The sequence below is a fragment of the Anoplopoma fimbria genome, chromosome 21 (genome assembly GCF_027596085.1).
Source record: "Anoplopoma fimbria isolate UVic2021 breed Golden Eagle Sablefish chromosome 21, Afim_UVic_2022, whole genome shotgun sequence".
NCBI lineage: Eukaryota > Metazoa > Chordata > Actinopteri > Perciformes > Anoplopomatidae > Anoplopoma > Anoplopoma fimbria.
The window spans coordinates 5379654-5402534 of NC_072469.1; the positions used below are offsets into that span (position 1 = coordinate 5379654).

General features: G+C 39.7%; 1 protein-coding gene across 1 annotated transcript in view; it reads right to left on the reverse strand.

Moving 5' to 3' along the window:
• Nucleotides 1-4950, reverse strand: part of LOC129110717 (RNA-binding Raly-like protein) — a 50839-nt gene extending 45889 nt beyond the window's left edge. Inside the window, exon 1 of the mRNA XM_054622899.1 lies at nucleotides 4695-4950. Coding sequence (XP_054478874.1) covers nucleotides 4695-4950 — 256 coding nt within the window. The remainder of the gene's footprint in view (nucleotides 1-4694) is intronic.
• Between the last annotated feature and the right edge of the window lie 17931 nt (nucleotides 4951-22881).

The window sequence follows — 22881 nt, forward strand, 5'->3', positions numbered from 1 at the left end:
GAGTGTGTGTGTGTGTGTGTGTGTGTGACTCGCATTCAGATAAGATGCCGATGGGCAGGTTGGCATCTCGTATGTCAGCCTCTGCCTTCAGTGAATGAATGCGTGTGTGTGAATGGTAGAGCTTCTAGCAGTCGGAAGACTACAAAGGCCGTTACCAACAGAGCAGCTGACCTAATGCGACTGTAAAGAAATTGTATTGTGAGCTTCACCAACACGAGCAGAGGACTCATCAGTATAACGAATAACTGAGAACACCGGTGTATTAAAAAATACTGGATAATGGAGACACATCTCCAGGAAAACCTCGAAAAACTAAATTTAAGATAAGAATATGTATTGATTTTATTAGTTTGTATTGTGCGACCACAGAAAAGCTGTTGAACATCAGTAGGATGACTTAACAACTGCTTGTACTGTCTTGTTGTTCGATGGAGGTGTGTTGCTGATGTCGCGAGGGTGTTCTCTGGTTTCCTTCGGTAGCCAATAGACATGTAATCCAACCTTATTAATCCCAATATCTCTCGTGTCAAAACCCTCATCAGATGTTCTCTGAATCATGGTGCTGCGGAGGAAAGTGGTCAGTGTATTTCTGCTGCGCTTCCTGCTTCCCTGCATATTCTGGACAACATTGTTGAAACTCCTCTGTCCGTAGGGCTGCATGTAGTAAAACTGTTGGATTTCAAATGGAAGTTTCTTACCGGTTAAATGTTGCTGGAAGTGATCCATCCCAGTGACCCTGTTACTAAGCAACCATGACAACACATTTGTCTTTTTCTTCAGATGCGGATTGATACCTAGAGTGCAAAGAATTTGAAACAAATCAGATTGCTTGATTTCAGCTTCCCGTTTTCCAAAGATTTCTATAATTCATCGTATTAATTGCGACACCGTCTGGCTTTGAGTGTCTCAGCACCATGCAGGAAGACGGAGGAGTTCATGTGGACTCTGAATTGCGTAGAGCCACCGCCATCCAGAATAGCAGTGCATGCACTATGCGCTATTTAGTAATGATTGCTGTGCTCACAATCCTGGATGTGATCTTGGGAACCGCTATCCATTGATAGGGTAATGGAGCATCCACTTTTTTCACTGAGCGGAGGGGGGAGGGGAGGAAGCCGCTGCCAGCTGTGCTATAATACATTTTTTTTGCATTTGTTCATCAGCTGTTTTGCATCCATACGCTCAGACACACACACACACACACACACACACACACACACACACACACACACACACACACACACACACACACACACACACACACACACAAGGAGTGGCAGTGTTATCTTTGTGGTGGCGGCAGGCTATGACCCCTGAAGCTTGTGTCATTGAGTGCAGAGATTAGTCATCACCAGTGCAGTCGTAGTATGATGTGATTATTCCACTGACCTCTTCTGCAGCGACCACTGCCAGCAGAAAAAGCCAAGCTTTTCAAACGCACCTCTGCCTCCACAATAACGTGCTCTGCTTCTCTTGATGTGGGCTGTTGGATGACCTCAGCATATCTGAATGCAGATCCTCCACTGTGATCTCTCTTGCAGGTAACAACCCTTTAAAGAAAGGCTTTCCAACAGGAAGACAGATCCTTTGCAGTGGTCATTCCTCAACTCCGAATCATTATGTGGCTGATTCATTCCTCCGCCATGCTAATATAAAAAGCATCAGCTTCAGAGGATGAGATGAGGGTGTCCTTAATTGTCAATTAAGGATGTACTTTGCAGTCACGCTCCCGCCACATGACTAGATTGAGTGATAACAACAAGGGCAGGGTTGCATTGCTGCGAGGTCTGCTTTCTCAACCACAAACAAGCACACATCACACGTGAAGAAAGCCAAATGATTTGCAGAAAAGTAACACCACCGTTGTTATGGATATGGTTGAGTGCTCAGTAATGATTTCGGCTCTGACTGGCGATGGTCCTGGTTGCGACTAGGTTTTAATAACTGATGTGTTTTTCTGCTAATCACAACATTCATAATGACTAATATGAAACTAATGAAAGAAGCAAAAACACATTAAAGACCATTAATCAGGCAAACAGAGTTCTTTGTTTCTTGCAGTTGATATTTGTCTTTTTTCCATCCTCCATCTATTGTTGCAGTGATATCGGGTCAGAAAATTACGTTTTAGCATCATATTTGTTAATTGTGGAAAGGTAACATTTCATACCTGTCCAAACAGACAGGCCTTCATAAAACAGCCATCAGCTTAACAATAGGACAGCAGCCAGATGGATTTTAGATGAGACTGGGACAGTCGAGTCAGATTATTGTTTTCATGTTTAGGTTGATAAACCGTAAAAAACGGTATACCGATAACCTGTCCTGTTGATGCAGAGGAGACACAACAACCTTTTAATGAACTCTGTATTTCCTCTCTTTGAATATTCATTTTTTTCCCTGCACATTAGTTAGAGCCAACATTCATTAACACAGGAGTTCACAGTCTGGGGAATATTGTTTTCACCGGGTAATGCCCTTGAACTAGTAACCTCAGTTGTGTTCCTTAACTTGCAGGAACGTTTCTTCTTTAACTAGCAACCCTAACCCCCAAAATGAATGGAGAGGCAGATTGTATGAGCTGTTGGAAAGATCATCTTCAAGCCAGAGGACACTAAGACACTATCTTCATGCATAAACCATTGATGAAGCAACACTTTAGCCTCTAATCAGAATGACACCATTAATTAAGTGACACACAAGCTGTAGAGGGGAAGTTGTTTTCATCACTACCAAATTCATCTGTTTCGAAACGCTCAACGACTAGTCATTCCATTTGCTGATTGTGAAGTCTGTTCAGAAAGCAATCTTATAATTGCTCTGTATAAGGCTCTGTCTATTTATGCAAATCAGCATATGCAGATCAGCACAGGTACTTTCCCTGATCAACAGGTCAAAATCTGTTAAAACAGCTTTGCTTGTATCAGACTCCGTGTTCTTTGTCAGTTCATTAAGTCCGCCTCGTGTGCGTGTCCTTGACGTTCCACTAGTAATCCAGGAGCGCTTAAATTAACTTTTGTAAAGTCCTTTCTATACCCGTTATAATTCATAACATGCGGTCGATTTTCAGTCCGATAATAATTCTAATATTTTTATTATTTTCTTGTTCTTCATGTTGCAATCACCGGGCTACCTGTCAGTATGTATAATTGTGAAGAGGAACCTGACCAGACCTGAATTGCAATAGAAACTTTTTTGTCCTTGGTCCAGACAAAGATGAACCAAACTCCTGGTGTGAAAGCAGCTTATTAATCTTCCATCATGCACTGCTCTTTTGGATCGAACAAAAAAAAAGGTTATGTAATATACGGACACCCTTGCAGTCTTTACGCCTCGTTTCTGCAAAGTTTTTTTTATAGTTTATAGAAAGAAAAGCCAAGACAGATATGGAAGAGAAGTTCATTTTGTTTTGTATATCTTGTGGAATGTATATAAGGAGCATTATTGAGACAAAAACAAGAACATTAATGCATGGAGACATATAAGTAGAAGGTTGGACTGTAAGGTTTGTATCCAGTTTTGAATTCATCAATCAACTATTATTAATTCACTAATTCCACAGGAAGTTAGTACTCAAAGCAAATTCCAGACCCAAAAAATAGGTAGGAGGAGTTTCGCAACCACATTGGAGATCAATGATGTTCCCATAGGAATGGACTTACGCAGAGCCCAGCAGAGTCATTATCATCACTCTGCTGGGTGAACTTGGTGTATCACTGTGGGGGCGTTACAAAGTCAGAGCCCAAATACCAACTACCAACTCAGTTCATATTCCACAGTCACATAATAATCTATTCCAGTTCCACTCTTTACTCCCATCACTCACTGCTCGCTTTGATCATCTCCTGCTGATATTTTTAACTGTGTTACACACTGTCAGCCAGTGATGCACTCTTTACACTCTGAACCTCGGGTTCCCTAGTTGAAACACCAAACACGTTTCAAATACTTAAATCAAAAGGTCTGTTGCCTGCCTGCAGTCTTATCCAGTCGTGATTATTTTAAAATCATGTTTTAAAGCTGTAGTGTCTAGGAATGAACTCTGCTGTATCTTCCCAATTCATCCCCAGGCTTCACAAAGATGTTTTCACAAGATAATGCTCAAGACGATGCTACTCACAGACAAACCTAATTCTGATTGAGCAAAACTAACTAATGACATTTCAGAGCCAACATCTACAAAAGCAACCCATTACAAAGTGCACACACAATAGAAAAATCCAAGCTTGCGCGGCATATTCTTGCTGCATCCCTTGCCACTTAACAACTGCTGCTCTAAGATGTTTGTCTCAAGAACTTTGACATACTTTTTTTTTTGCAAGCTGCTGCCTGGTAAATGTTAAAATCAAACTGTGCTTACACTCACTAGTGGATCATTTAACAGATTCAGCAGGGATTTTCGGAAAAAACAGCATGGTAACAAACACAGACACTTTTTAGGCATTTAGGAGCCCAGGGAGGCTCTGAACTAAAAGTCAGAGATATGCCCTCGGGCATATCTCTGACTTTTGTGTTCCCAAGAGAGACGATCCACTCTTCCAGCGAAGAACAGGCTTTAACGAACCATATTTCAAGGGGAAAGTTTTTCGTGAAGTGACGCAAAGACACATCTTGCTGGCCCCTTCATGAGTTCCTCATGGCATCTGCAATGCAGAAAGTTCTCACTAAAGAGTGAAAAAAGAAAAAAGACTCACCAAGAGGCTGTCCAGCGATGATACGGGCATTCTCTCCCGCCACAGCTGCTCGGGCGTTCCTCTCGTTCAAATACTGTACGAAGGCGTAACCTTTGTGCACCGAGCAGCCCACTATCTTGCCGTACTTGGCGAAGATGACCTCTATGTCTGTCTTCTTGACGATGGTTGTGTTGAGGTTGCCGATAAAGACTCTGGAGTTTAGGGAGCGCGGGTCATTCTTGTTGGTCACGTTGCTGGTCTGGAGTTTACCAGTCATTCTCCTCCAGTTGCCCTCCTGGGACACAGACAGAAGAGGGGGGGGAGGGGAGGACATAGCTTTAGAGGTTTGGGGCAGGCTAACTCCAGCTAATACTGCAAAACACCATGAATCCCCATTGTTTATAATAACAAATCAATAAATAAGACATTATGAAGTAAATATTGATATTGTTAAATATATCTTAATATTATTTATTAATCTACTTATTTAAGGAACCATAAAACACGTAATTTGATCATTTTCCATTTTTATTCCCCTTAGGCCAACCAACCACCCGCTAGCTTATTAGCTAATTCCTGCTTGTTAGAGAAACCACAGAGAAACAGTGTATGTTTTTGCTCATCATAGTTTTTGTTCATCAAAATTGGCCACTGTACTACATTTAGCATGTTAGCTCTTGTTAGCTTGAGCGACAACAATGTCAAAGTAATTCTAAATCAGCCACCTAGCTGCTATACACCTACTACTAACTTCTCTTTTTTTATTAACTTTACAAGGCTTCACATGCTGCCTAGGCCACTGAGCTAAGCTAGTTTGTGGTTTCTCTGTGGTGTCTCTAGGTTTGCCGAAAGGAGCTAGCTAGATAGCCAGCAGTTGCAGAGTCTGCTAAAAGGCTGGGGTCATGTCATTGGCTGAAAAGTGAAATGTGGTGTCATGAAATACAAAAAAAGTGATATGAAATACAAAGGTCAATAAATAAAAAAATGCTAAAAATAAAGCATTTCCATTAATGAATAAAAACTGAAATTTTACAATTGAATGTAATAGGATTGAATTATATAATCAAATAAAAATGAACTATGTTGATATGAAAATAAGAATGATAATGTGCAATTAATTTTTAATGAATTCAAAATGTACTGGCTTATTCATAGATTTAATTTGGCTCTTTTTATTCACTTGATTATTTACTTCACAATGTCTCATTTATTCATTCAATACTCAACACTTTGGGGCTTCATAAAACACAAGGTCAGTACTTAAATTTGTTGGAATCTAAATCAATTCAGTTTAAACATACACTTGTTTTGTTGACGAAGGCTTTTGCTGATGAAGGTTTACCTTATCTCATTGATATACAAGGTCATTGGCCAGTCAACTGCTTACCTAAGCGACATTTATTATCATGGTTGAAATGCTACCAACGGATGGCTGGGTGGGAGAATTAGAAGGAGCAACAATATGTGAATGCGGCAGCAGTTTCCTCTGCTTTGTGAGAAACCAAATACAGTAGCTGTCAGTGGGATAGCTTTTGCTATCTCAATACCCATATTGTTGCATCCCTAATGCTTTGTGTGCCGTTTCACTGATCACAGAATGCGGAGGCTGTAATTCACGTTACAGTTTTATTCAGACTTTTTTGTGCTGTCAAGTTATCGGCACACATTACCCCTCGGCTTTTGTAGGCCTCCCTTGCAATTATTTCTAAGTGACCTTTTCTTCACCTGAATGTTAGTTTTTATCGAAGATGATTGGCTGCAGAAACAGGGATATTATACCTCCCAAGGAAAGGATGCACTGTTGAACAATTCATGTTCTACGTTTAATGCCAGCAAAAAGCAGATGGATGTGTAAATAGAGCCTACATATTTCCTATTGATTTTTCTTTTTAATGCACACACATTATTTGGTTTTTATAGTGGTAGAAATCGAGGTTTTCATAACAGTTTATACTCCCAAATGGATTACACTTTGTGCATTGAATATTATGAAATATTGTGAAAGAAAACACTGAATATTCAATATTTGCCTCCTCTGAGTCTCTGTCCCTGACACACCATGATAACAACTATTCAGCTTTGAGAGAAAGAACCTGAATAATGGATCCAATCCTCAGGAAATGGGATTAGTTACCAAGGTAACACTGATGTTGTTGGGATATTGCATGGACACACACACACAGACACAACACATTTTGTCACAGGCAGTCTTTTCTTTTCCTTTTATACCAACTTAATTTCCCATTGATAGAGACTGAAGAACCTCAGAGCTGATCCTCTCTCTGCCTTGATGCTGTGTGGCCTCTTATCTTCACAATTACACAATGTAGCTTTATTGTGAAGTGCTACACTATAATGGGTTTATTCAGCTAATTATAGCAGGCCATGAGATTATGTTGAAAATTATGTGAGTAATGGTTTCACATTCCACTGTAAGGTTGCTCTCTCTCTGTACCACCAGTAGATAATGAGGAAACTGACCAGTCATCCAGGAAATGCGAGCGCAGCCATGTGTTTTGCAGAGAGAGATTTTTCTGTCAGGCATCCATTACACCTGAGACTGAGATCATGCTAGACATCCGGCTGCTCATTCATGGATAAACATGTATTATTTCACTTGGCAGCACATGTTTTTAGCATTACATCACGTACAGTACACGCTTCCACGCTTGACTATCCCACTACGAGTGCGCGACGATTCGCTGTTTACAGTGCTGCATTGGTGTGTGTGTGTGTGGGAATAAAACTGCTGCTCGCCATCGCTCAAGTGGCCTTGACATTTATCAGCGGCAGACACTGGAAATTAATGTTGGCGCCAGCACACACACATACATGTGCTAACTCAAATGAGCTCCGCAATGGCCTCCTAACGGTAGTTTGAGCCCACAGTCTGACACCCATCCCATATCGATGTCCGTGGACAGGTCAGGGAACATGACAAATCAGCGGAGAAGCGTTAGATTGCCTCTCTCCTCAGATAAATCAGGTTTGGGTAGCGGTCACGGAGCCCTTTTAACACTCCTTACTGTTATATTTCATGTTGTCTCCTCTGTTGTTTTCTTTGGAGCAGGACAATAATTTATTCCATCAGTGGTTTTCCTGCTGACCTTGCCATTTAGTTTATTTACAACCTCCATTAAGTTTCTCATCCTATGAGGTGATAGCGTCATGAGGAAAAACATGGGGGAAACTACACAGGAAGTGAGAGGCGAGAGGAGTGTAATTGGCAAAATAATTGTTACAAAGACTTGAAGTTTGTTATTTAAAAAAAAAAAGCACAAAGAAGAGCGTCAGCCCAGAAATGCAGTCTTCAAACGGCTTTTAGAGGAAAGAAAATGATGACCTGGTGTTCAAAGCCCCGCTCTTTAAAAATGATTACAGCTTCTACAGCACTGCCTTTTTTGTCAGTAAAGAGCAGGAGACTGTTAAGTCTTCATTTTTCGCTTTCATGCCAATGTGGTCCTGTCAGAACAGGTGTCACATTTTTCAAAAGGTGGATGTCTCCTTTTGGAATGAAACACTTTGCTCTTGTTGCATTACGGAAAGTTCTGGCATGCCTAGGCTTTAATATGGCATGAATGTGCATTCTCATGCCTTCGATCAAATAAATATGGTTAAAGATCAGCGGAGAAAGCAACAAGGTCAGGGCGTTGACAGCACTCTGTGATGGGAAAGTGGTTGAGTGAAAAAAAGAGAGGATTTAGGAGAGAAGAAGCCATATTACGGAGTTGTATTTTGCTCGGTAACGCAGTGCGCCTTGGTAGACAGGCTCTTAAAAGGTTGTTGTTTGGCTCCGGCCACCTTCCTGATTTATAGACATTTTCTTCATGGAGGGAGGGAACTCATTGAATTGATTCCTTTTGTAATTTCCTACCACTCCACCACTGTACATTTCTCTTCGCCATGCCTCAGCCACTGTGATTGCTGCCAAGGCGGCTCGACAGTCTGAGGAAAAGGCTGGAGAAGCTGCTCAGTGAGACAGAACAGAGAAAGGTAGCCGGATACACCTTTTTTTCCATTGGGGCTGCTGCCATGTACTGCAGAGGTGGAATAATTGCTTCATGGACTCCTTCCATTTATATCTTGTCTTAAAATGTGTCTCTCTGCCAGTGAAAGCATGACAACAACCGAGAAAATAAATTCCCCTCAATTTGTAAATCAATGCTGCTATTTGTATTGTGGGAGCATTTCTGTGGTGCAACCAGCCATAAATTTGTGCACTTTTGTAGAAGCGTGGGCGAAGCTATCCCGCCCACAAAGACAATCTGCAGTCACAGCATTTTGTCCGTTGTGAAGGGGAAAGAAATTAGATTTAATATAAACTGGATAGTGAACAATTAAATGCCATATCCACCATTCTACCTGCACCTTGAAAAACGAGTTTAGCCTTCCAGATAGAGAGTGATAAACCTAATTTTCCTGGACATTTTCAATCAGCTGCCCTTTGGCTTTTTGAGGCAAGGTATAAAGTGTTGGGCTGGGATTCAATTCAGTAAGCAGACAGCTACAGCAAAGAGGGTCTATAAAAGGAAGCGAAAAAACTCTCATTCTGCCTGCCAAGGGGGCTTGAAGCGCTGTAAAAGCATAAATGACTTACAGTGATTGGGACATTTACACACCATCACTATTTACGACTATCACCAGCTGAGGGATTTTATTTTTCAGAGCGACAAAGACAGCAAAATCTCTTGGGTTAAAGTGTATTTAATTATTCAAACCTATAATAATGTGAGCTGACATCAAGGGTTGTGTGCTTTTGTAAATGATCCTCAACTTTAGAACCCAAGCTGAACTGTTTTGCATATTCATCTTCCATGCTTGTTTAGGAAGAATATACAGTTGGTACGACAGCTGGTAGCTTTCATCATTCCTTGTATGGATTGTCTGTATTGTTTCACTTGTTGTTGGATTGGTACCTTTTATCCAATTATGCAATTTTCTCTTTTGGATAATAGAGTTAAATATGTTATATAAATGGAGGAGCTTGGAGTGACTCATTTCCAGCTGCAGCAGGCAGATTATTACAGCATAAAAAGCTCAGATAAACACACTGTATGCCACCTGCCCAGCACCAAACAGCAGACTGACAAAGTTAGCAACAAGCTAAATAACATATCGTAGCATTTGACAGCTAAAAGAACTACAGAGAAAGAGATATTGTTCTCATGAATGGTGGAGACCAAATCAGAGCTAAAAGGCGAGTGAACACAGGACTAACATTAGCACAACGCCAAAAACAAATAGCGTTTCTCCGTTCCTGCTAACCCTGAAAGTTAGTAATTGTTTGCTAACCCATATCAACTTTGTTAAATGATAATGTGTCAGAGTTGTTTTTACAGCATACAGTACCAGTCAAAAGTTTGGACGCACCTTCTCATTCAACTACTTTGAAGAATGTAAAATATAAAACATATTCTGGTTTGTTGAGCATTTGTTTGTTTACCACATAATTCCATATGTGTTCCTTCATAGTTTGGTTTTCTTCAATATTAATCTACAATAAAAAATTAAAAAATAAAGAAAAACCATTGAATGAGAAGGTGTGTCCAAACTTTTGACTGGTACTGTATATATAATATGGCAATACAAGTCATAATAATATTGAAGGTTAAGAGCTTGCATCAGTGCAAACATTGTTGGTGTCATGACACTGCTTGTCCAGTAGGCCTCTGTATGTATCATTGACACATTTTTAATAAGTAACCTAAAATATTTTTGTGAACTTGCAGAGCATATTCCAAAAGGGAAAAAAATAAAGATGTTTGATGTTCTCAAGAATCACAAGCTTAAATCACTCACTTTTCCTCTAGCTTGGATTTACTGCTGCTATACAATGTGATTGGACCTGTATGTAGATTTTGTGGCATTTAGTAGTGTGGTTGCAGATTTAAACCAACTGACTACCCCTTGGCAACTCACGATAATGCATTTTGACAAGCATGTAGGATAGCTATGTTGGCCTTCAGGTAATGTAAAATCTTAAAAGGTCCTCTCTAGACTCAGTGTTTGGTTTGTTTGTTGTGGGCTACTGTAGAAACATGGCGGTTCAACATGGCGGACTCTGTGAAGAGGACCACTGCCTTTTATAGATACAAAGGGTTCATTCTAGGCTAACAAAAACACAAGTCTTTGGTTCAGATGATTATAGCCTAATGAAAACATTGTTATCAATAATATATTCCATTGCTGCCAAAATACCCCTTTAAATGCTGCGCACTGGATCTTTAATCTAGTGCTACATTAAGGGAATAATAATGGAGAGTTTCTTGGACTGTACTGCTTGTGTACCTTTTAATAACTTCAACATACTACATTAAAAAACAAAAATCTACGTAACACGCAGTGTTGTTTAGATACTTTAGAATACTCTTGCTTGGATGGTTTAATATGTAGTTATGGTCTTAGGAGAAAGATTATACCATATGTATGTGTGTCTTTCTCTACTTCCTCTTACACCTGCAGCAAACCTCATTTCACTACAAATAGTGTCTATACGCTTTGCAGCCCTAACCTTTTTTTCCCCTTCCTTCCAAACTTTTCTGAAGAAAATAAATTAACTATCAGAAAAGCCCGGAGCAAAGATACAATTAGCTACGATGCAAATGGAGCCAGTTGGCCCTCATTCACCTGCAGTGGGGAAATGGGTAAAATGAGGTGGGAGGAAACTCGTGTGTGCCGGGGCGCGGCAGACACAGGATGATATACGAGTGGAATTTGTTTTTTTGTCCGGGGGGGGAGTCGGCTGTTTGTGATGGACAGGGGAACACTTCAAGTGCAATGACAAGATTTCATTTCTTCCAATGGCAGTATACAGCTGCACAGAGTTGAAACTAATCTGGTCAAACACAGTGAGCTGTCGAGTGCAGAATAGATCAATCTCTGTCTGCTCTTAATCCAATTTGATGGGTTAGTAAGGCGGAGGGGGGGGTGTTTATGACACATTGTTTTAAAAGTTTTCCTCTTCACTGTAGAACATAAAGCTCTGCAGGATATTTAAATGCTTTCTCTACTCTGTGCAGTGAAATATCCCCATCTTTGCAAAATGAGCAATCAGACAAATAGCATCTGTTTTTGAGTTACCAAACACAATCAGAGTGTTAATGAGCACATCAGTCTTTTTTTTGTTTTAGGATGAAATCAACATAGCAACACTAAAGCTGTGGAGGGCTGTTGCAATCCTTTAATTCAGCACTAGTAAACAACAAACGGAAAATACTCAAGGTCAGGTGGCACTTGGTCTAACTATTCCACACACCGTTGGTTACTATGGCGATGCCTCATGTTTATTGCACTTATCAGATGCTCTGAATGCAACTGATTATCTCTGAGATGTGGTGGAGTGTAAATGAAGAATCACAAACCAGAAATGGGAAAGTATCGGCGCAAAGTGAACCAAACTTTCCTGGGAATAAACTGAAAGTACACCGTAAAACTTTCCAGCTATCTGCACTTACACGTTTCCATGCCATCTGCTTTCACTCTCAAACCCAATTTTCTTCAACTTTCATGCCTCTTGCCTTCACTTTAACGCTCCATTTTTAAAAACTAATACTTAACTTTACGGCAGTTAATTCTTTCTTGAAGGGCTGCAGGCTGATATATGATTATGTTCATCTACTGTATAACTATTATATACCCACTGATACCAGCAGTATCATTATAAGAGTAACTTAATATATACTCTATAGGAGTAACTATTACTATGAATGCTGTAACCGTAGCTATAAGACACTTGCAAACTTTGCATGTTGTTATGACAAAATTAGACTTAGACAAATGTTATATTTAGTTTGTAAAAAACGACATACTGCAAACTGACTGTATACCAACTAGACCGGTCTGTGTTTGTCCATTATTAACCTGCAATAACAATTATAAATATTATTACTAACTACACTAACATTTACTTTGTCTGTCTACTGCCAAAACCAAAACAATTAAGTGGAAGACTATAGAGTCGGATGATGATTCTCTGTGGGTTAATTATTACAGGAGACCTCTTCCTATGTGATCTGTTTTAATAAGAAAATGTGGATTATAGCCACTTTAAATCAAAGAATATTGAAATTGATAACAAACATTACAGATTATACTATCTTGCATACAGTAGAAAACACAACACAAGCATTGCATTAAATGTTAACAGGACAAAACAATCGGACGTACGGCACACTGCTGTCCTGATTATTGCCTTTTATTGACTTTTTTGCAAACGAATATCCTATCTGGTGTAATTATATTATAAATATTAATAATGAACCACAAACTGCATTAAAATCCGAGTGAAAAACTTAAAATGACGTAACTGAAACCAAGTGGGCTAAAATGCAGTAGAGGTATGGTTTGATTCCGTGGGTTTAATGTATTTGGCCGTTGACCGTTCTGCTCTCCTCATTAAATCTGGATGTGTCATCATTAGCACTCCAAGTTGCAGCTGCAGCTGGGACAAATTTTTAATGGGGGCAAATTAGCATGTATTAACATCTACTCTGCAGGAGAGGTAAAACAAAGTCCCAACTCTTCATTACGAGTATCAATCTACACTTTAAAAAGTGTGCTGAAATACACAAACTGCAGCCCTGGCTTCCGTATCTCTAACTGTCACGCATCCAAACAGCATGTTTTGTCAAAGGAGGGGACGTTGCATTTAATCTTGTTCTCCGCTCACACAATTAACAGTTTGCAGAAGGATATCTCTTATTTATGGGCACCCCTGTAAGCCGCGCTGTGCTCAATAGGCTGTATTGTAAGAGGATGACAGGCAATTTTTTTTTCGGGGGCTTCAAAGGCTTGGCAACAGTTCAGTGGAATTTAAATGACCTTAAAATTCACAGCTTTCGTTTATGGAGTTATTATTATTATATTATTATATTATATATATTATATATATATATTATATTATCTGGACGGTGTCATCAAAATAAGCACATTTTTCAAAGTCTGTGCACTTTGCTCCTGTTGTGGACTGTGCATATGAATGGATTGTCTTCTGTTTTTGAGTCAAAGAGGTTATAGGGACGATATATTTGGCATTTCCTTTTCTCTGGTGGCGTTGCACGGAGGGGCTGGTCGGCCATCTGTAGCCTTGCCATGACTTGTGTGTCAGCAGAGGCCCTTGCCTGTAGCACCGCCTGTCGTTTGAAACTGTTTTTCACAAGAAGACGCTTGCCCATCTCCCGCCTTGTGTTTGTGGACATAGTATGTCAGCTGATGGTGAAGTGCAGCTGCCCCGACCACGCGCTCACACCTCCAGCAACACAATCAATCAAGCCACCGGAAATTCATTAATTCTGTATTGAGGAAAAGCAGCCAGGGGAGAGGCAGCCTACACATGCAGAGTTGGGCCAAGAGAAATTTGGCTATGGCTGTCCTTGATGTGGCCATCAGGCTTCAATGAGCAGGTTTTTCCTGCTTTGCTGTTTCCAATGTCAATTTCATTTCATAATCATTTTGCCTGCCAAGTGCAAAATGGATGCAGAGTTTATTCTAGTCATTCATAGCCAGGAATAAACATCTCAGAAGTATTGGTATTCAGGGACATGGGTAAGTAATTTCACACAATTAGAGTTTCTCAATCCACTTGTTGGTCAAACAGGGCAACTTAAAGTATATAAATACGACATGGAGGAAAGTATCCGCATAGTTTTCTTTCCTGTGAACTCCCAAAGAGGAAGATGCTTATCACAGAAAACAGCGTTGACAGTGGAGCGTGAAGGGACCTAGGTTTGCCGGAGACATCGGTTTGAAACACCCCTCAGATGGACTTTGATGATACAAATCTCCATCATGTTATGTTGATGCCTGTGTCTGCGTCCTCCTCTTATTGCCAGACTAAATGTTCAAAAGGTAGCAGAAACTTTGTGTAATGCATTGACAAAAAAAAACCCATGCAAAGCTAAAAAAAACTTCAAAGACAACCCAACACTTCAAAAGCTTCTTCATGGTTCGGTGGCTAATCTTCAAAGTCATGCCAAGGATTGAGCCGATAGTGCCGCTGTGTATAGCAGGTACAAACATCCTTGTCAGCGCCACTGAGGTGTGAGGTGTAGAGAAAGGGAGAGGAGATAAAACCGAAAGCTAATTGAGACAAAGTCTGTCCCCTCGCCTGTGTGAGGCGAAAGCGTACAAAGCCCCTGGCTGGAGACATTTGGTAATTACAACTGCCAGAGAACCAATCAGTCAAATGAGCACGGCATTAGAGGTTGAAGCCACGCATTAAAGTAAATTGGGGAATCAATGGTGATCCGGGAGGTTTATTCCAGTCAGTTTTCTGTAGATCTATCTTTCCCCTTCGCTGCACCACAGTAATCTCAAGAAATTATCTGGAGAAAAATGTTGTGCCTCGAGAGGAATACTTGTTACAAAGATAATAACTTCTCTTTCTGCACCTGTTCAGTGAATGGATGCATCCTTTGACCAAAAGAGGATGAAAAAACACCACTAAGAAAACATACTAATTAATACAGACCCCCTTAATGTTACACACTGGCCACTAATTCACATACAAACGTGTTTTTCAGCTGTGGGGAAAGGCTGACTTTCTGTGCAGGAAAATAGGACTATAGACAGGACTTCAGTGCCTGCATGTATAGTTTCCAATCCTTCGTGAGTAGGTATCATTTTCAATCCATATGTGACGGACTCCACTAGTCACAATGAAAACTACTGTATAGGGAGGTCCCTACACAATGCATAAACATTTAATGGTGATTGCTAAGAAATGGATATATATATATATAGCATCAAATAGGGGCTTAATATAAAAGAAAATCGTTAGGGTAGTACATTATACAAAGTTTTATCAATCGTATAAACGGTTTGTATGATATCTCAAAAAGTCATTCCTCATCATTTGTGCGTTCTCCTCTTAAAGTCCAGCAACACGTCTCAATTCCAGCTCATGACGTGCATACAGTCTCTTCAAAACAAACTTAAGGCTTTACAGGAATCAACTTTGTGAGGTTAAGCCAACAAAACTACTTAGTTAAGTTTAAGAAAATATCATAGTTTGAGTTAAAATAACCAGGTAAGTGACGCTACTTGAGTACTGAAGTTATGTGACGAATAAATCAGTGTTTACTTCTGGTTTTAGTCGGGACACTAACAGCGGACTCCCATGTCGCCCATGGCTTCTCACCTTCTACTGCCACCTCCTTGTTACGTTAACTTTAACATGCTTTATACTTCCTGGTTCATGACTACATGTTTTACATACTAATTGATTTTGTGGGATTTACAAAAAAATGACAGTGAACTCTACAGTGTAAGAAAACAGCATACATACATTCGTCAGTAAACTATTTGCAGCTTATACTGTGCAGAGAGCTCTGGTGAAGTGTCTCTACGTAACAGCACAGTGCACTGGGAAACTGAGACATTTATGTCCTAAAGGTTTATGCAACTTTCATTACAGTTATCAGCCTTCCATTATTCATCACTCGACAAACAGGCAGACAGAGATAATAAATATGAGCCACTTCCTGTTGATAATACGTCCTGAAGGTCAAACACAGTGCATTGTGTGCATGGTTGTATATCTATTTAGTAAGCTTCCTGTAACCAAAGAATAACGAGTGCACTTGTTTTACCCTCTCTTTAGTTTTATGGATCTGATAAATATACAGGTGTGTCCAAAGTCAATCACTTTCTTGCAAGCACGAAGGAAGCAGAGCTCGCTAAGGTGTTCAATTCAATTGATTTCTCTCCATTTAAAATGTGCATATCAAAGCAGCCTCTTGCAGTGAAGGGCATGGTTTCCAAAAATCAAAGGAGACCGAGCAGGCCCTGCATTTAAGGTTGTGAATCTCAATAACCCACGAGTCCCAGCGGAGCCGCAGTACTTGTTACTTGAGAATATGACACATCACATACTCTCACCAGCGCATGGTGCGAAATTTCAAATCCAAAGCAAGTACTGGAATCGCCCACGCGGAAGAACATAGAGACGGGAGGAAATAAATAGCGTGTCTTTCACAGAGGGAAATTGAATGTTCAACAGCTTTATTTAATTGGTTGGCTGCATGTGCGGTCTCCATTAAAAATGGCTCCCACCCTTCTCTGTCTGTCTATAGACACTTCATCATGCCCCCTCATTTCATTCCCCTTTAATTGCACAGCGTTTGTAGTTTAACAGTAAAGCGCTATTAAAACAATCTCAATATTTGCTGACAGCAACACTCTTTAAAGAATTCACTAAATAATTCATAAAACAAGAGGAACTGCAGAGACAATAAGATACGCGTGATGAAGGGGCCGATACCTCACTTTCTTTCCTGAACTAGACAGACCACAGCTCAGTTAATCCCAGCAGTAATTGCGAGGAAACAGTTGCAGATTTTTAAAGCGTTTGGTAGTTGGAGCCCAAGGGAACCCTTAAGGGCCCCCCTGGGTAATGAAGCCGTCACCGTGCTTCATGAGGTGTAGCAGTATTTTTTTCTTCTTCTTCTTCTTCTTCTGCTTGCTCTGGCATATTTCCATTTATCAGGTCTACTGACGTGCAGAGTGAGAGCTGCAGACTTCACTAAAACGGATCAGAGTGTAATGTTTGTCAAAAAGAAGCAGACATATCGAATGTACACACACACACACACACACACACACACAGACAGACAGACATTTGAACACGCTCAAAGGTGGACGCACTGGTGCACACACACACACACACACACACACACAGAGGAGTCAAAACATGAACATAAGCCGACGCACAGGCGCTCACACTGAACACAGGCGCTTGTACAGAAACACCGCAGACGAAAAAAGCAGCGGAGAACCTCACACGGCGGACCGATCACGATCCTTGAAGTAGAAGTTTTGACAGTTTGACAGCACCAATGTCTTTTGTGTAGCAGAAGAGGCTTATGGAGTCTGTCTGCTGCCCTCGACTCTTCTCATCCTCTCGGAGTGTTAGAACGCACGCACCATATGGTTGTATGCATATCAAGCTTGAGAAACTTCACTTGCATGAGACAAAACAGAACACCATATAAAAATAGACATTAGAAAAGTACCAGCTCGGCGGAGGGGTTCAGAAAGCGGCATTTTCCTGTGCACATGAAGGGCTCCTTTTTTCAAAATAAGACATCAATCATTTGGAAAAATAAAACATGACACCTACTCTCTCTGAATGATTTCTGTCACTAAAATGAGGCTCAGAGGTTACTAAAACGTATCATATCATATCTGAGAGTTTATTTTTATCCGAGCAAACAATCACGTCTGTTTTTAGAGGTGATAATTAAATATTTAAGAAAGGATTTCAAGTTTAAAATGACTGAAACCATTTAAATCCTTGGTGACGCGTAAGTCTTGCAGCCAGAACACGTGAGGAGGTACTAGCTATGGATGACATCCTCACATCCTCATGAGAGAAAACTCAAAAACATTGAAATGGCAAAAGTTCTTTTGAGGGGAATGTTGCCTTCAGGGCTACGTGGGCACCTTTTAAAATGGAAATATCTGGCTGTTTTCAGACGACCGTCATCTGTCGGTGTCACAACTATTTCTCATTCCCAAAATGAAATCCATCGTCATGCCCCACACTCTGAATAAAGATTACTTCAAAATGACTCTTCTCGCAAGTAATCAAACAAATCTGGTGGAAAAACGGTGACACGTGAAATCTTATCTACGAGGATTAAGGGGCTCTGTGCATCTGTCGAATACTAAAATAACTTGAGGTGAAGTGAACTGCTAAACCTCTGATCCCCCCCCCCTCTCAAGCCTTATCACATCATCCATTTCCTCACTTGTTTGTTGCTGTGAGTGACACCTCATACTCATACCTTATACAATATCTGTCAGATTGCATTATTAATGCTGATAGGGTGCCGGATGAATCGTCATGTGAATAAACTGCCGTGTTGGAGGAGGAGGAGGAGGAGGAGGAGGAGGAGGAGGAGGGCGGAGGAGGTCACACAATGATCAAAGCAATGTGAGGAAAAAGATGACAGACGGGGCGTTTTTTTTTTTTTTTTGTTGTTGCCTCGCCACACCAACCCCAGGGAGTTTATAAATACATAGATAAACAGCTTTTTCATGGCAGAGTGAATCCTGTTAATTTGTTGTGCTGGTGAAGTAATAGCGAGTATTACACAATAATAAGCTTCTCTTGTGGATTCTCTCTTTTTTCTTTTTTTCACAATCCTGTAATCACCGCAAAAATGAATAACCTAAAATTCCCCTTTATCACATGCTGTTATTTGCCTGGTTGCAAAGTTATGGATTTAGTTTAATAAAAAACTATAAACACTGTCATGTGATAATCACTGAGCGCTGATTTCCCCGCTTTGCCTTGCAGAGTTGAAGAGGATTAAGCCCGGGTTGCCTTCATTGCTAACCCAATAATATGTATGACAGAGCTGCAGGCGGCTTAGTGTTTACTGCCTCACATCTCTGAGGGGCTCGGACGCACCGCATAGACGGGCCTGATGTTTTCCTCTCCATCACCTCTGCTTCGTCTCACTCTTAATCAGAACTGGTACCTTTACTGCACTGCGCCCCTCCTTCAGCCTCTGCATCAGTGTGGCTATACCAACAGCTCCTATTTTCATTCGTCACATATAGCGTGTAATCGAGATACAGTGCAGTGCCTTCGCTTACACACACATTATGGTCCCCAGTGACGAGTGTGTGTTTACTGGGAAGAATGCTGCTGTAGAAGCTTATTGTTGCTGTCCTGTTAAAGCCATGTAACTCCAAAATGTCAACTTGAGCTAAAAAGGCAGCTTAGAGACTATTCTTAAATGGTTTATTCACCTCAAATTACAACTTCATTTTCTCAGACCATAAATTAACACGTAATCCTTTTAAAATCAGTTTAAAATACAAAAGAAATATGATACACTGGTGAAACTGGCCACACTTTGTTTATTTTTTTGGACAATATAAACTTTATATAGAAATGTTCCTGGAAACCCTGCTCCCTCTTTGGCCCTCTCTATGTTGCCCGTGTCTATAAATCAGTATAAACATATTTATAATAAATTATAATCTGTTTTATAGCATTGTATAATTATAGTCATAAGCACTCATACATAAATATTCATAACGCTTTATAAACAACAATAAAAACACATTATAAAGCATTTTATACTGACAAAAGGTCAAGTATCATAATACTTTATAAATGCTGGTCACTTATTGACGCATGTAGTTGGGATGACAGTACATTGTAATTGTTGTAATACATTATATTTAGTTAATAAAAATACATTTTATATTCACTGTTATAATGTCATTATTCTATAGGCATATATCATACATTATAATCTGGTTATAAGTCACTACACGTGGTCATTGTTGGCTTCAAGTAAAGGGACAAAAATCTCATTAAATCTATGCACAAATCCTTATAAACACATATGTTTATAATACGTTACAGACATGGGCGTCATAGAAAGTTATACCAACATGGATTTATCAGTTTGATACGTCATAACTTTTCCTAAATCTATGTGAATTGCTTATGAACACGATTATGAAGTGATGACGTTTAAGGAATTTGCAATACTCAGTCGCTCAAGAGACACAGTAAAACATGTTATATTCTGTGTATTTCATATGCTCTGTATCTGTACAATAATCAGTGTTTTTTTATGCAGCACTGCTAGGGAAAACCTTTTGTTTACATGTGGTTTACACATTTATCATTTAACAACAAAGAGAAAATAGCCAGATCAAGAAACAGGACCGAAGAATTTCTATGTTCACAAGGAATATACAAACTTGTCAGCTTAGTATTTTTTCATATTTTATTGTATTTTTCTTCTATTCAACGTTAATCTTTCTTGTACATATTTTTCAAAGTACACTCTTATTTATTCCTAATTGTACTTTCTCTTACTATGTTTATGTTCTGCACCAACCAATGGAAGCAAATTCAGTGTGTGTGAAAACTTGGAAATAAATCTGATTCTGATATCTGTTCACTCCATGGGTTCCACAGAAGCAGTGTTATAAACTATCAAACCCGCGCCCCCAGCCGTATGAGCAGACAAAGAAATATATCATAGGTAGTAAATAATGTTATGGAACTGCAGTACATTTCCTCTTGCTCACTGGCTTTGGAGAAGTGTTTTGGTTGCTGTCTGTCTTCCAAGTTAGTCATCAGAAGTCCTTGGCTACATGACATACATTTTCAAGTCCATCACTCACGACAGCAGCACAATGCTTATTTCTAAAGACAGTGACGGCACACACAAACAGAAGCAGAGAGATATTTCTCTCCTGTGACAAAAATATGATGCAGAAAAAAGAGGAGAGAAGTGTGAGCCACACTTTGTCAAATTCTGATGTATACCAAATGCATACACAGTACCTCAAATCTGACTTTGTCAAAAGTGACTAAAAGGAGATTTCATTCCAGCTTACCAGAGAGAGAGAAAACTTTTTATCAGAGCAACAGCAGAAATGGAGGGAATATGATTGGTTCTGGGGGAAATGCAGTTAACGTCCAAAACAAGTGAGAGAAGATACAAAATAAGTGTGTATTGTTCTTTATATGAGTCTTTCTGACATCGCTAACAGTCATACAAACAAAAAAGAGCAGCAATTTGCAATTTTGGCATTGAAATCTGCAAAACTTTGAGCTCATATAATTTCTATCAATTCACATGTCTCAGTTTTTAGTTACGTAACGACAGATTCCAACACGGCAACGAGTGAAAATGTTTTCACTCAAAGTCCTGCCGAATCCATTTGGTAATGGTGCAGCTTGGTTATGAGCATTCTAATGACAAATGCAACCAGCACCAGCTCCATTATTCAGTATGCAGAAGACATGTAATGACTTTTCTCCTCCTACTAATGACTCACCCGGGAGCTTATTGATGAAAGTGCATTTACGAGTAATAGACGGGAGATGAAAGAGAATATGATGGAAACTGAAATTGAATGTCACTCTTGGAACAACATGAATAACGTAACAGAAAAGTGTTTTATTTTTCAAATGAATAGGTTAGTTTGCCCACTTTGGTTTGGACATGTGAATGCCTTTGTAGTTTTTCTTACACTGAAGAAAACTTGATATGGTGTCCATTTAACAACAATGATACTTGGGACCTTAGCTTTCAATTAATAGCTTGAAAATTCCCAATGACATTCATTGTGAACCCAAATCACGTCAATGAGAGGAAGAGGAAAAAGTTGAATGTCCAGAAATGTTTTCCCCTTAAATCATCTTATTCCACACTGTCTGACAGTATCATATATATTCTTTATCTGCTTGTTCCAGCCATCCGTTGGAGCTATATGACATTTACTCTGAGTGAAGACTTTAAACCCAAGATTCAGTTGTTATGGTTGCACAGCTCCATCAAATGGTTTAATGCTTCAGTTTATGAAACTTTACACTCTTTGGAAACTTTGGGATCTTCACTAGAGTTTGAAATAAAGTCCTGTGTGTTTGAACAACGGTTGGCTTAACAGCAACGGTTTGAAATGACTGACCCACTGCTTGTTTAAGAACAAGACTAACACCATGTTGAGGCAGAAGGCGAGGAAAAGTTTGGAGGCATGCGATTACACAAAGTCAATGGAAAGATACAAAGACAAGACATGGTCATGGAAGTAAAAAATGTTTCAACCTAGCACAAACAGAACAACCCTGTCACCTAAAAATTACAACCCCATTGAATTTAACTGTTCTCTTAATGACCGGTATGTTTGGAAACATATTTTCCTACAGATTATGGTTTCAGTTTAAAGACACGAGGTAAACGTTGTAAATTGATCCAAAAAAAACCAAATGCATCAAAAGTACTCGGCCATAGTTCGCCATAAATTATTTAAGTTACATACGCTAATTAAAATAAGTAAACTGTTGCAGTTTGGTTGTATGGGATCTTCATTTTTTGAATACCAGGCTGCACAGAAACACTCCCACACACACACACAGCTGGTTTACAGCCGGTACAGTTGTTACATTGGTAATTGGTGCAATTAAACGAGGACTGCACAAATGATCCAGCAGTCAATTGGCGAAAGTGATGCAAGGCCTTAAAAGTCTAATTTTAATATTCTGTCAATGATCACATGCTAGTGTTAAGCACGCTATAGTGTTTACAATCTTAGATTACCTTGTTAGCATGCTTACATTTGCTCATTTGAACTTAACACAACGTACAGCTGAGGCTGATGGATATGTGATTAGGTTAGCAGGGATTTATTTCAGGAAAACTCGTTGAAATTCCAACTGACTAAGTGCCAT